At 40.7% G+C, this 12965-nt stretch overlaps 1 protein-coding gene across 1 annotated transcript in view; it reads right to left on the minus strand.

Annotated features, from left to right (window-relative positions):
• Window positions 1-12965, minus strand: part of kif6 (kinesin family member 6) — a 55103-nt gene that overhangs the window by 2551 nt on the left and 39587 nt on the right. The window contains exons 14-19 of the mRNA XM_023394725.2: window positions 9970-10072; window positions 9189-9244; window positions 3870-3920; window positions 2994-3081; window positions 2431-2566; window positions 1185-1273 (exon numbers count right to left, since the gene is read on the minus strand). Of these exons, the coding sequence (XP_023250493.1) occupies window positions 1185-1273; window positions 2431-2566; window positions 2994-3081; window positions 3870-3920; window positions 9189-9244; window positions 9970-10072 (523 nt within the window). The remainder of the gene's footprint in view (window positions 1-1184; window positions 1274-2430; window positions 2567-2993; window positions 3082-3869; window positions 3921-9188; window positions 9245-9969; window positions 10073-12965) is intronic.

Consider the following 12965-nt stretch of genomic DNA (forward strand, 5'->3'; position numbering starts at 1 on the left):
TGTCCAGATGAAACTCACATGGTGGCTCCACAGTAGCTGCACACTGTATCTCACTGATGTCTCATATTGTTCTAGTATCATCACATGTTCTTATCTTAACCACAAGAAGAGCAACAATGCATAGTAGTTGCACAGCGTTCAAACACAGGCTAAATTCACTTTTAACTTAACAGACTTTTTAATGCCACATAGAATAAAATGTAATATGTGTTTAAAGTCAAACCATGTAAAGCATGAAAGCATGATGTAAAACCAGTAAGAAAAATATGGCCCAGAATTATTTATTACTATATCACATTGTTCAGTACTTACAGGAGAACATTACAATCTATCCTGGATAGATGAATAAAAATGATTAATCCACTGAAGTTCATGTAGGTTTTTGTCAGAATCAACATTAGCCAATTATCAGATCTTCCTAGCTACTGTAGCTAGCTGTAGAGACAGCTGTGTTTGCTACAAGTCTGATGTCGCTGGCTGACCACGCAAAGCGACTGAACAGCCTCCTACATGAACAATACCCTGTCACAGTGTATAACATGTCCTGACAGCCGGCAACCAACTACAAAAACATTTTATAACTCACATTAATGCCTACAGCAGGAAAGGTTTTTAGGAAACTGAATACGATGCTTTTTAAAGCTCCTAAAGACCTGTACACACCCTGATGCAGTCTGAGTATTGAAGATGTTTAGACACAGCCTGGACATATGTCACAGTCATTGTCTCTGAATGTGATATGATATCTGGGTCATCAAAGGCTTTTTTCATGGCAGACATGAGATGTTGAAAACGACCTGTATCATTGCTAAATGACAAATTACAGTGTAAACAAAAAACACCAATAATATTACCTTTTAACATTTGTTCAATATTTGTTCCATGGAAACAAGTTGGTCATTCAAACACAGACGGTGGAAGGGTAAAAGACATTAGAGAATTAAGAAGGAATGAGTCATTGACGGGAAGGCTTTTCTCCTTGTAACTTCTCTGGTTGCTGTATGTAATCAGTTGCTCGGCTCAGCAGAGACTCAAACTGAATGTTTTACGGCATGACCACTTCAACTAAAGGTAATCATCCACACTTTTAATTGCAATTACTGATTGCTGCGGTAATGATGGTTGAAGGACAGACAAAACACAGTCAGTCAGCTTTTTCATCAATCACAGAGCAAGTGTCTCACCCTAATGCTGGAGTGCTGGGTGACGATGGCTGCAAGTTTCCACCTGGTGACCCTGTGTGACATCTGGCTGAGGCCTCTGACCGAGGTTCCTTGGTCATAATCATTGAGAAAAATGAATGAAATTTTTCTACAGAAATTCTGAGCAAAAACACTATTCCATGCTGATGAAAGTTAAACACCATGTGGCCATATGCAAAGCACAGCGAGAGGGAGGAGAGGGCCCAAGGTATTTTGTGTCCTCTTGCTCCAACGTATCTCTAACTCAAAGTTTAATCCATTACATGTGTGCTGTTTGTCAAAAACAGAACAATAAATGCTTGAGCCTGTTATATATGTACTGGCGAGGAAAACAGACTGCTTCCTGCCGGAAAGATCAAAACTGCACATGTAAGGTCTGTCTGTCAGACTTCCTCTTTGTCATTCAGTTATAAATTCCCAAACGCTGCTCAGATGTGAGTGAGATATTGTTCTCCATTCATAAGAACTAACCCCAAGAGGAGAAGCTAGCAGTGTTTGCTGGTCAGATGTTGCTGCTTAACATCTTCTTTGTGGTTGCTTTCTCAAATGTGCGCAACAGCCATCAAGGCCAAGCAAAGTGTGTGAGTGTGAATCCAGAGACCGACTTCTTTGTTAGTCAGTGTGATTTGTGAATTTTCTGGTCATCCAAGCTTTTGTAAACACAGGCTGTCACTGTACAGAACAAGTCTAAGTCTAAGTATTTAAGCACAAACACGAAGCTATTATTTCGGACTGAAATAAACACTGACTCACTTCTTATCCCCCACTGTGCTGCTGTGAAACCTCATGAACATGTTGTCCTTGTTAACATTTGAACTGCTGAGACTATGTATTGATGCTGTTGCTGTCTTGCCTCTGAGCTGCTCTCCGGGCCTTTGTATGGGTCACATGTGTTTCTATGTATTTGCCTCCTACTTATCTTCCCACCAGGGCCCATTCAACATGATGTTGAACAGAGGTTGCAAGGGTCACACTGGTGCCATAAAGGCCTCTTAAGTTAGAGACACATGCACATCACCTGACACGCACTAATATGTCCATAGAGGCCAATACTCAGAAAACACACTAAAGAAAACATCCATAAATACAGGGGCTAAAATGAACAGACAAGCCTTCCTGTCTAATGTCATGAACATCTTTGACGTGCTAAACTGGCAGTTACATCATGTTACAGAAGCTTTATGTGGTGTTGTCACACAGACAGATAGAGGAAGGTAAGGCCAGTCACCTGCACACTTGAAGCCTCCTGGGTCCACCACCTATGGAAGTCCCTCTGGAGCTTGACCTTTGCCCTCTCCAGCAACAGCTGCAGGTGCTCAATCTCTGTCCTCAATGCTTTCAGATGGTCAATGGTGCTCTTGTAACTGACGGGAGACATTAGCAGCACCAAATTCATCTTTTGTCAATGTGACACAGCATCTGCAGTCTTATCAATCTAAGCAGGGACACAACGGTGACACAGAGTGACACGGAAAAAGTAATGAGCGCTTTTATATCCAGCAGACTTGACTATTGTAATGCTCTCCTATCCGGTCTACCCAAAAATGTTATAAACCAGCTTCAGCTGATTAAGAATTCTGCTGCCCGGGTGCTGACCAGGACCAGAGGGAGAGAACACATCACACGTGTTTTAAAGTCCCTACATTGGTTGCATTCTTTTACTTGTTTTTAAAGCACTTCATGGTCTTGCACCAGCATACATGTCCCGCATGTTTTGATGAGCAGGGTCTTGGGAGAAACCATGAAAACATGGTACGTTTATACATTAACATGCACTTTCAGTACACTCACGCTTTCTTTTCTTGCTCAATGTGTTTGCGCAGGTTTTCTTCCACAGAGTCCACCTCGTCCTCAGCCTCTGTGGAATTCCCCATCACACCTAAAGTAGAATTGGACAGGCAGAGAGCAGAAAGATAACAATGTGGCTGTACTGTGGATAAAATCTGTTTTTTTTTTGTTTTAAGTCCAGAAGCTAGTATGCCTGTGTTGTGTACATGTGAGAGCATTTCCTTCAAAGACAACCTTTTAAATATTGGCCCTGGATAATAGAAGCCAGGCTGCTGTGAAGCGCTCTCTGATGCGGGACTCAAAATAACAAGAAAAGCCTTTTGGCGTCCGAACTGGAGGGACATGTTTGTATGCTTTACAACCAAATTTCCTCATCAAAGCGTTTATGTCACTGATCAAAACAGTCAGAAAAGAGTAAATGAAGGAGTCCCAGAGTTGTGCCGCCCAGTCTTTGGTCACCAAGCTTTCAGTCACTGAGGCCGGCTGCAAAGGCTTTGAAGTGGGCACTGCTTCACATACAGTTCAAGGGAACCCACAATGTGTTCACAATGTTTACCGCGTTGTTCTAAAAGGAGTTCAATATCAAAAAGATGATAAAAGAGTTTCCACTTGTGACAGCTTTGTTCATCCTCTCAGTTGAAAGGCTGTGGAGCCAACTGTCAGAGTTTAGTAGTCAGAGATTCTCAGTTACTGTCAGCTCTGTTAGCAGGCAGGAGAGCAGGATGTGGAGATTCTGCATGTGATGAGTTAATTGCTTCAAGTGTCCATGCATTGTTTAGCTGTTGGTGTGGGTAGATAAATGTGGATTTTATGCTGCTCTTCTATAGACACATGGTTTAAGTTTTGTTGCTGGAACATCCACTCTCAGTTTGAGCTTACCATGAGCTGCCATCTGCCTCCTCCGCATCTCTAACTGCTTCTTCAACTCATCTGAAAAAGACAGATTTACATTTTTTTGATTCTAAAAACATTTTGCACAAGACATATACATTAAAAAGACAAATTTTCTGCAAACCAGTTCTCACATAGTCTGCTTTGCCAACTAAAGTGCATCAAAACATCTGTAGCGTGACTGGATTTTTGAGGCTGAGACTGATATTGAGATTTAGAAGTTAAAAAATATATCTGCTGATAGTAATTTTATTTTTGGACATAAATGCATAACATAAACAATCTTCTGTTATGAATCCCTTAGATTTGTTTTCAAAAACTGTGACAGATACACACTGAGTGGGACATTTTATAATGTAAAAATCAACCTGTCACTGCTCCCTGGTGGACAAACTATGTGATTATGACACTGTTTCTAAATGACCTGAAACCTAGTTTGGCATTTCTGTAGTTTCTTATAATTTATTGGCTGGCATATACACTGATCATAACATATTTTTAAACTGGTGCTCCAGTTCCACTTCTCAGTATCCAGTAAACAGGAAGTACTGTGTGTAACAACAAAACAGCTTTAATCATCCTCCACCAGAGATATTTTGAGTAAGCAGTTTCAGCTCACAGCCATGCCATGTTTTTCAGTGTTGTTCAGTCATCTATTGTCTCTAAACTGTTTTTACACAAACAAATTCTAACTTCTAACTTTTTTGTGTAAATAATTCACAGTTCTTTCACTGATGAACTTGTCATTGAGTTTTTGTGCACAACATCATCTTAAGACAGGATGTACTGCTGGGTTACTCAGACCTCAAAATGAACTCTTGCGACTCCAGTGAGCCAGGAAGTGACATGATGGAGGCTTTTCGGGTCACTTATGGCAGTAATACTGGGGTGACACATGTATAAGTAATTTGTCTGTTATATCTGTTACGCCTGCTCTAATGAAGACATTCAATTTGTGACGCAATGCTTCAGTGGCAAAGGATAACTATAAAGTAAATGGACTAAAACATATATCGTTTAAGCCGTATCTGATTTCTATCTACACCAGATGATCGAAATAATAGGAACGTTCAGGATACATTTACTATAGGTGGATAATTTCACATCGAGATCAAAGAAAACGGCTCCAGTGTCAGATATTGAGATAAGTGAATGACCAGGATAATTATGAGGCAGACTGAATGATAAAAAGGAAGCTGAATGGCAGTATTCTCTGTGGTGGGTTCCCATTAAAAACCCCTCAGGTCTTATACATATATACATCATGCCGGGCTGTGTCTCTTTCTGAAATACGATCCTGTCGCCAATTTAAAAGCTGAGATTCAAAAATGAGAAAACCAGATGACGTATCGTTTTGCAAAAGCGTGCTGTGTGGAGATACCTTTCATGCAACACCTCTCATGGTGCCATAGAACAGTTGGATTAGAGCTCTTGCTTTGTCAAAGGGAAGAAGACACTGCAAGAACGTAAGACAAACATCTGTCCTGCTGAAATGACCTTGAGTAAAGCTGAGTCTCTCGTATATTATTATTATTCAACATCAACCCTCAGCATCACTGCTGAATACTTTAAAGCAGTTTGCAATTTGCCCATGCAACACACTGGTCAGCTAATCTTTCAAAACTCTTTGCAAAGATTTTTTTTAAAGTAAACTACCATTTGAGGTTTCAGTTGACAGTGGAGACGTGAATGGATGGGCTGAAACGTAATAAATGACACGAACAGGGACATATTGTGCCTGTGATGGCAGTGTTTTTCCACATACTATGGAGTATGAACCATGGTTGGAAGCCCTTCACAAAGCCATGTGTTTTCATACAAAGTCAGTTGGTTGGAGAGCTGGGAATGTAAATGAAGTGAGACGCCCTGTGGCTTCACATTGTGGTCAGATAGGAAGCCCACGTCTTCTCAACAGACACAACTGTCACAAATGAGCCACCGCTCACTGATGTATAGTCGCATTTTCTCATAATAGCATAAAAGAATAAAGAAATATTTATACCATAAGTATTCCATACTGACATGCTGGGAGCACATGGCAGCAACATAAGGAACACACAGGGCTGCTGAGTGCAGTTACACTGTTACACTGCATTCAGCATCATGATACAATAAATTAGCTCTAAATTGCCCTGACAGCTCAACTCAACTCAAGAAAACACATGCAAACAGACAAAGCACAAGCAGCACATTTGTCTATTTGGTTGTGTCGTGTATATTTGTAACGTATGTGTTGTCAAATTGATTAAGTTGTTTTTCTGAATTTGCTTGTGCTTTGTCTATTTGCATTGAGTTGAGTTGAGCTCTCAGGCCAATTTAGAGCTGATTTACTGTATCATGATGCTGAATGCAGTGTAACAGTGTAAGTTATAGTGCGTTGCGTTCTGAGGGCCACCATAAACCATGATGTTTATGCCTTCATTCTGTTGTGCAATATTCTGATCAAGTAATCTGAAATAAGGGTGAGTGAACATGGCTATTGCTGTTGGACATACTACTAAAAATACACATAACTGCAACAACAACACAACATTGTTTTTGTTCATTACAGTCTGTTGAAGCAGCGAAACTGATTGCAAGTTAACAGAATTTCTGACCTCCACTGTCAAGAAAAATTCCATTAAGATACATTTGCATACGTGTCAAGTAATAGTGGTGTGCGGTGTGCTTACTGCAATCCTTCATTACACTTCAGTGCTCCTATATCCCTCCCAGGACAAGACTGTGAGCTCAACAGCACAACCTCTTCCAAACCATGCAGGGTTTCCCCCCACATCATCAGGAGACATGCTGTCGTCTTTAAGGACCGGTTTCAAGCTACAAGCCTCAATAAATATTTGGTGATTTTTGTGGCATGGAGGTTAAATGTGATATGCCGCACAAATACCACAGTAAGCTCAAGATCCAAGCATCATACAAGCTCTCCAGCTTCTCAATGTCTGAGCGGGTGACGATTCAAGTGTACATGAAGAATGAAGTGCACAAATGTGAAAATCCTGGGCAGAAATATTAACATTCACAAAAATCATTTGACTAATAAACTACAACTACAAGAGTTGCAGGAAAGGAAAGGAAACATATAAAAGGCTGTTAATACTAAACTGAGAGTTGGACTCAATGTTGTGTGTTTTTATTGGACAGATGTGTTCCAAGACAGCGTCGTCTGTGGCCATAACCTAAACCAAGGACATTACATAAACTACTCTGATGAGCAGCTGATAACATGATGCAAGTAAATCATTGCAACAGTCATGTTAAATCTAGTGGCTGTTGGTTGAAAAGACCACATCCAAAGCAGAAATCAAGTTACATTCTTCCTGCGATCTTCCTCCTCAAGAGCTTCGGAACAATATTCTTGGCATTGACATACATTTTAGGCTCCAGTAGAGTTTCCTTGCAATCTGTCTCAAAATCCTTGGGTCTTTGGGTCACTTCAGCGAAGGTGAGCAGATGAAAGTGGTCCCAAAGCAGATAACAGATGCTCCATGTAGGACGGTACCGCATAAATCCCTCCACATCTGGCAGAGAAATCAAGAGATGCTGCTCATTTCCAGCTGCCCTACACCTTTCATGCTGTAGAAGATGTGCATCGCTGATCCCTCTGAATAAATATATATGCTTGCACTTTTTGGACCTAAGGGCTCAGAACGTATGCTCCTCCAGTGGGATTGGATTCCAAAGCAGTACGCTGTGGCCAAGAACAATACTGTAAACCAGGGAAATGTTTATACACTGATGTCTCCACGGGCTACCGCCTCTCCCTTTCTCTCCTACTACTGACCCTCATGCTGGGTACATCCATCAGAAAAAGCAGCACAACACTTTTGTCTATATTATGCTAACTGTTTCCATGTTCTACATTAACCATGAGACAAAGGTAGTGTAAAATTTCCAAGCAGGGCGTCCAAGATGGCAAGGAAACATACTGAACTAAATATTATGGTTCTACTTTCCAGCCAGAAGAGGCAACCACCTTCCACTAAAAACACTGTCTCTCATCTAGGAAGAATGCAGCTCTGTGCACCTAACAATGTAATAATATTTGACAGCATCAAGATTTGGAGGTTTTTCCAAACTTGGGTAGGTTAATAAATCTCATCAAAAAACTATGTTAAATTAGTTAAAATTGAGTTCTTCACACAGTGATGATGTCTGCACAACACATTTGAAGAGTTAATATTCTACATGCTGTCTGTCATAAGTGATTTTTGTGTGATGTATGACACGTCTGAGATATGGTTATGTCAGCACCTCACAGACTGAGTCCTGAAAAAAAAAAAAAAAATTAAATTGCAAGGGTGATAAATGTATGCTGGCATGTATGAGGGTAACAGGCAAACGCTACCAAACCACCAAGCGTGATCTGAGGCAGCCATGATGCCAGGCACTGGTGTGAGGTAAACCTATCCATTTCAGCGGCATGTGTAATGAGCCACAAACACACATCGTCCAGGGAAATTCATAAATGTAGCTTGCAACAGTAAATGCAAACCAGATCGAGCCCTAATAACACATTTTTCACTTTGACTTTGCTGGAAAATTCAACCAAAGTGCAGTGAACTCGTTTAAACTTACTGACACTGGTGACAGGGCTTGTGTTCTTATCCCCGTGGACGTAACGGATTATGACACATTACTGAATAAAGTAGCATCAAATCAGTCTGGACTTTAGCTATGAAGCATTCTAAATAATCTTTTATATCTAAATAATAAACTAAGCAGTTAACAGACTGATCTGTGTCAAACACACGCTAGTATATACATGTACGCACATACCACATCAGTGAAACTCCGGACCAAAGCCGTAAACTTTGGATTCGTTCAGCACAGTCTGAACCTAGGGTTTATGCCAGGCCTCATTTTGGCATAGTAAGGCTACCTGTCAAGGACATTACCCAGAAGAACACAGGGGTGTGCTTAAAGAGTTGCCATAAAACAGCCTGAGACAGTCTAGTAAAAAGTACAGGTTGGAAGACTAGGTGGGTGGAAATCAGAACGGCTCTCAGTCCTGGAAAAGTTCAGGAATGTGCTGAACGACATTTCTACGCTCCAGGGAGACGGAACTCCGACAGTGATCTGTTCATTAACGTTTTCCAGGCAGGTACGTAGGCTGGTGTGTTTAGGGAGCCAAAGAACAGTAACAAAAATTGTCAGCATCCAACATAGGGCTTGTGCCACAGTTTCTTATTTGCCATTAGGATGATGATGATGATGATGATGATGATGATGACAGTGAAATGTGGAATTTAATGTGTTCACAGCTCCTAAATGTGATGTGATCTCAGAAACTTTGTCGATACAACTTACTGATTCTGTTTCTGGCTTCATTCTGTTGTTCCCAAAGTTTTTTGGCCTCAGCTGACCTGTTCACAATATTATACACGTTAATGGGCAATGGCAGCAAAAAAAAAAAAAAAGATAGACTGAATAAAGTAAAATAACAATAAGCATGCACAACGCAATGAGATCTTTTTTATATTGTAGGCTATAAAAAATTTGAAGTGATGCATTACATAAAAACATCAGCATGTACTTAGAGAGGCTTTTGCAAGTTTTTGGGATTTCAGACCAAATCAATACTTTTATAAAATCTAGCAGCCCACACAGGTGCTAATAATCCTAATGAAAATCAAACATGCCACCTACACCTACTATACGTTGTTAATGGCCAAGGGGCAGGACTTTCTGGCTTTATTGACAGTTCTCAATGAAATACAGCACCCTTTAAAAAATGATCAGAATACTGGAAAAATGTTTAATTTAAATTTTTTAATACAAAAATGATTCAATAATGTATTTGATGAAAAGTAGATTCTCAGAGGTACAGTAGTTTTCATGGTGGTATCAAACATTTAAGGAAGTTGTGTTGCTGGATGTACAGTATATGAATGCGTAGTGTATGTTTCTGTGTGATCTATACAGGGTCTTTAAATGACCGCTCAAATGTTCCTCTGTGATATATGAGAGAACAGCAATGAGTGAGATCTAAAAACAAATACAACATACAGGATGACGTTGACAAAAACGTGCTCATATTGTCTCAGGATCAGGATGTGAATTCATCACTGTCTAACAACTGGTCACCTACCTCTGTTTGATTAGGTTCTTGTTGTCGTCAATAGTCAAATAGTCCTCATGGTCCCTTGTGAAGGTCTCAAAGGCCTCTTGCTTTCCCATAGACAGCTGTGGACCTGAGAGAAAAAAAAAATCCATCACTGAGGCATACTGTATACTGCAGACTGTATTCTAATAACTCTGTCTAATTCATATCACCAGGTCCACCAAATTCACTACTATGGGAAATTGTGTCATGTCCAAGTTCCCACATCCACAGGTACTCAACTCCAATCTGGCAGCCAGATGCCAGTTAGAGTCCCACTGATTTAGTTGACCTCCCACCTATTACTAATTATAAAACTGAAAAACTATTAACCTGCCATTCAAGGTTTAGAGAAAAAATAAACACAAACATAAACAGCAGTTCTGAACATGTCAGCATTACATAGTGGATGCCCCCCTACCTAACTGGCAACTTGCCACATGTACGGAAACAACATAACATAATTCCAGAGAGAGAGAGAGAGAGAGAGAGAGAGAGACAGAGAGAGAGAGAGAGAGAGAGAGAGAGATGGGCTTAACTTAAAGACAACATGCTCATACACAGGGCGGACAAAAAAACATAGACATCTTCATGTAAATGCAGATACAATGCTTGTTTAGCTTGAGCTTTCTAACAGCCACCAACTCAGCCGCTATTCAGCTTTAACTTTTTAGCAGGACAAAATAGACAAAGGACGGCAGCAGCAGCATTCTCACTGCAGTTGCTCCAGAAACGTCTTAGTCTAGTTATACCTGTGCTCTTCCTCCTATTACGTCAAAATACAGTTGTGTTTTTGGGCAATTTTGGGCAAATTCCATATTTTGTTGATGTTTGAAGTGAAAGGAAGTGAATACAACCCCTGTAGCAAACAGACATTAAAATGCATTTGATTTCTTGAAGAAAAAACCAACAGTAATTGTGGAATGTAGAAAAGTTTGGGCATCCTAGTAAATCAGTGCTTAGTAACCCCCCTTCTGGCAGATATACAGTAGCTTACAAACACTGTTTGTAGCCAGATAAGAGTCTGTCTATTCTTAATTTAGGAATTTTCACCCATTCTTCCTGCAGTCAACTTATGATATATATTTATTTATTTATTTATGAGATATTTTTAAGCTGTCTTGCACGCACCGTATTTTTAAGATCTACCCACAGATTTCCAAGTCAGGGTTCTGTGAGGGCCTCTCCAAATGCTTCAGCTTGCATTTCCTGATGGAGTTCATGATGGATTTTGAAATATGCTTTGGATCATTGTCTTGTTGAAGAGGACAACAAACACAGCTTTGGTGATCTTGGCCAATGAGCTCCGTTTTAACTTCATTTGTCCACAGCACTTGTTTCCAAAAGGACTTTGGCTCATCCAGATGTTGCTTTGCAGCCTTCAGATGTTGACTTTTGTGATGAGACTACAGGTAAGGTTTCTTTCTGATGACTCTTCCATGTAGACCCTGTTTGTGGACACTGCACAGTGGAATAGTGCACCACCTCTCCTGTGTCAGCTACACATTTTTGCAGTCATATGAGGGTTTTGCTTTGCCTTTCTGCAGCAGATGTGCAGTTCTATGTGAAAGTGTTCCTTGTAATCCACAGCTTGTCATTACTTCCACAGTCCCCCTTTACTGCCATTTCATAATGACAATGGCAGTGGAAATTTCAAGTTGGAAAAGCTTTGATATCTTTCTATAGCTCCCCTCATTCAATTCATTTTCAGAATGTCCATTTCCAGAGTCAGTTGTTTTGTGGAGCCCATGGCTATTGAGTGTTATCACAAGGTTTGAAGAGTGAGAAAATTCATCAAATCAAGTCAGCACTGGACAATTCCTAATAACAGTTCTTGACCTGTTTTACAAATCCAAACGAGTCAATTAAAGCTTAATGAGTTAATGAAGTTATGAGGGTTTTACAAGACGAAAGATTCCCAAACTTTTGCATATGTCATGATTACTGCTTATTTTTTTTAGACTTTTTTATGATCATAATATAAAAGTAGCATGTTCTCCCCGTGCCAGTGTGGGTTCTCTCCGGGTACTCCGGCTTCCTCCCACAGTCCAAAGACATGCAAAATGGGGACTAGGCTAATGGGATACTCTAAATTAACCGTAGGTGTGGCTGTGAGTGTGAATGGTTGTCTGTCTCTATGTGTTTGCCCTGCGATGGACTGGCGACCTGTACAGGGTGTACCCCGCCTCTCGCCCGAAAAGATGCTGGGATAGGCTCCAGCCCCCCCGCGACCCTACAAGAGGATAAGCGGTAGAAAATGGATGGATGGATATAAAAGTAAGTGCATTGACACTCAATTTAATATGTGTTTGCAGCAGAGGTTGTGTTTACTTCTTTTCACTTCCGTAATCAACAAAATGTGTAATTTGCCCATGTCATAAACTGATCACCTCAAGGCAAGGACTCAAAAGCACAGCTCAGACTCAGGCGAGGTTTTCCAGAAATCAGAGTGACTTCACTTAGCAAAGGTCAGTTCTCAGGAGAGCAACACACACAAGACTGACAGACTGATCAAGAGGGAGGAGGCTGAGGCGAGGTCAAAACACCCAGCTATGGTCAAACACAATGAAACTTACTTCACTAGGAAATAAGGCTGGAACACTTGACAAAAAGAACACAGATGAACTGGCACCAGGGGAAGGGAGAATGCAGACTAGGGCCCAAACCCAATCCCCCACCCTTACGGACTTTGAGGCACATTACCGGTAAGTCCCACTGTCAAAGCATCAAGGGCACGAGGACTCTCTAGCAGACATTTTGAACCCTTTATACACACTTTCCGTAAGTCCACATTTCAGCTGACTTTGCCTGAGGGAATTACCCAAAGTTCATAGCTTTGTGACATTTAACATGGGGTTACCATGGTTACCAGGGGACATCCGGAAAAAACAAGCATGAAAGGGTCGAACCCAAATGAAGTTTACATGTAAATATAAACACATAGTTCACTGGTGATTGATAGCCAGAACTGTGAGTAATTATTT

Source organism: Seriola lalandi, unplaced genomic scaffold (genome assembly GCF_002814215.2).
Source record: "Seriola lalandi dorsalis isolate HSWRI2012SDOR001 ecotype SW California unplaced genomic scaffold, Sedor1 jcf7180002054953, whole genome shotgun sequence".
Lineage (NCBI taxonomy): Eukaryota > Metazoa > Chordata > Actinopteri > Carangiformes > Carangidae > Seriola > Seriola lalandi.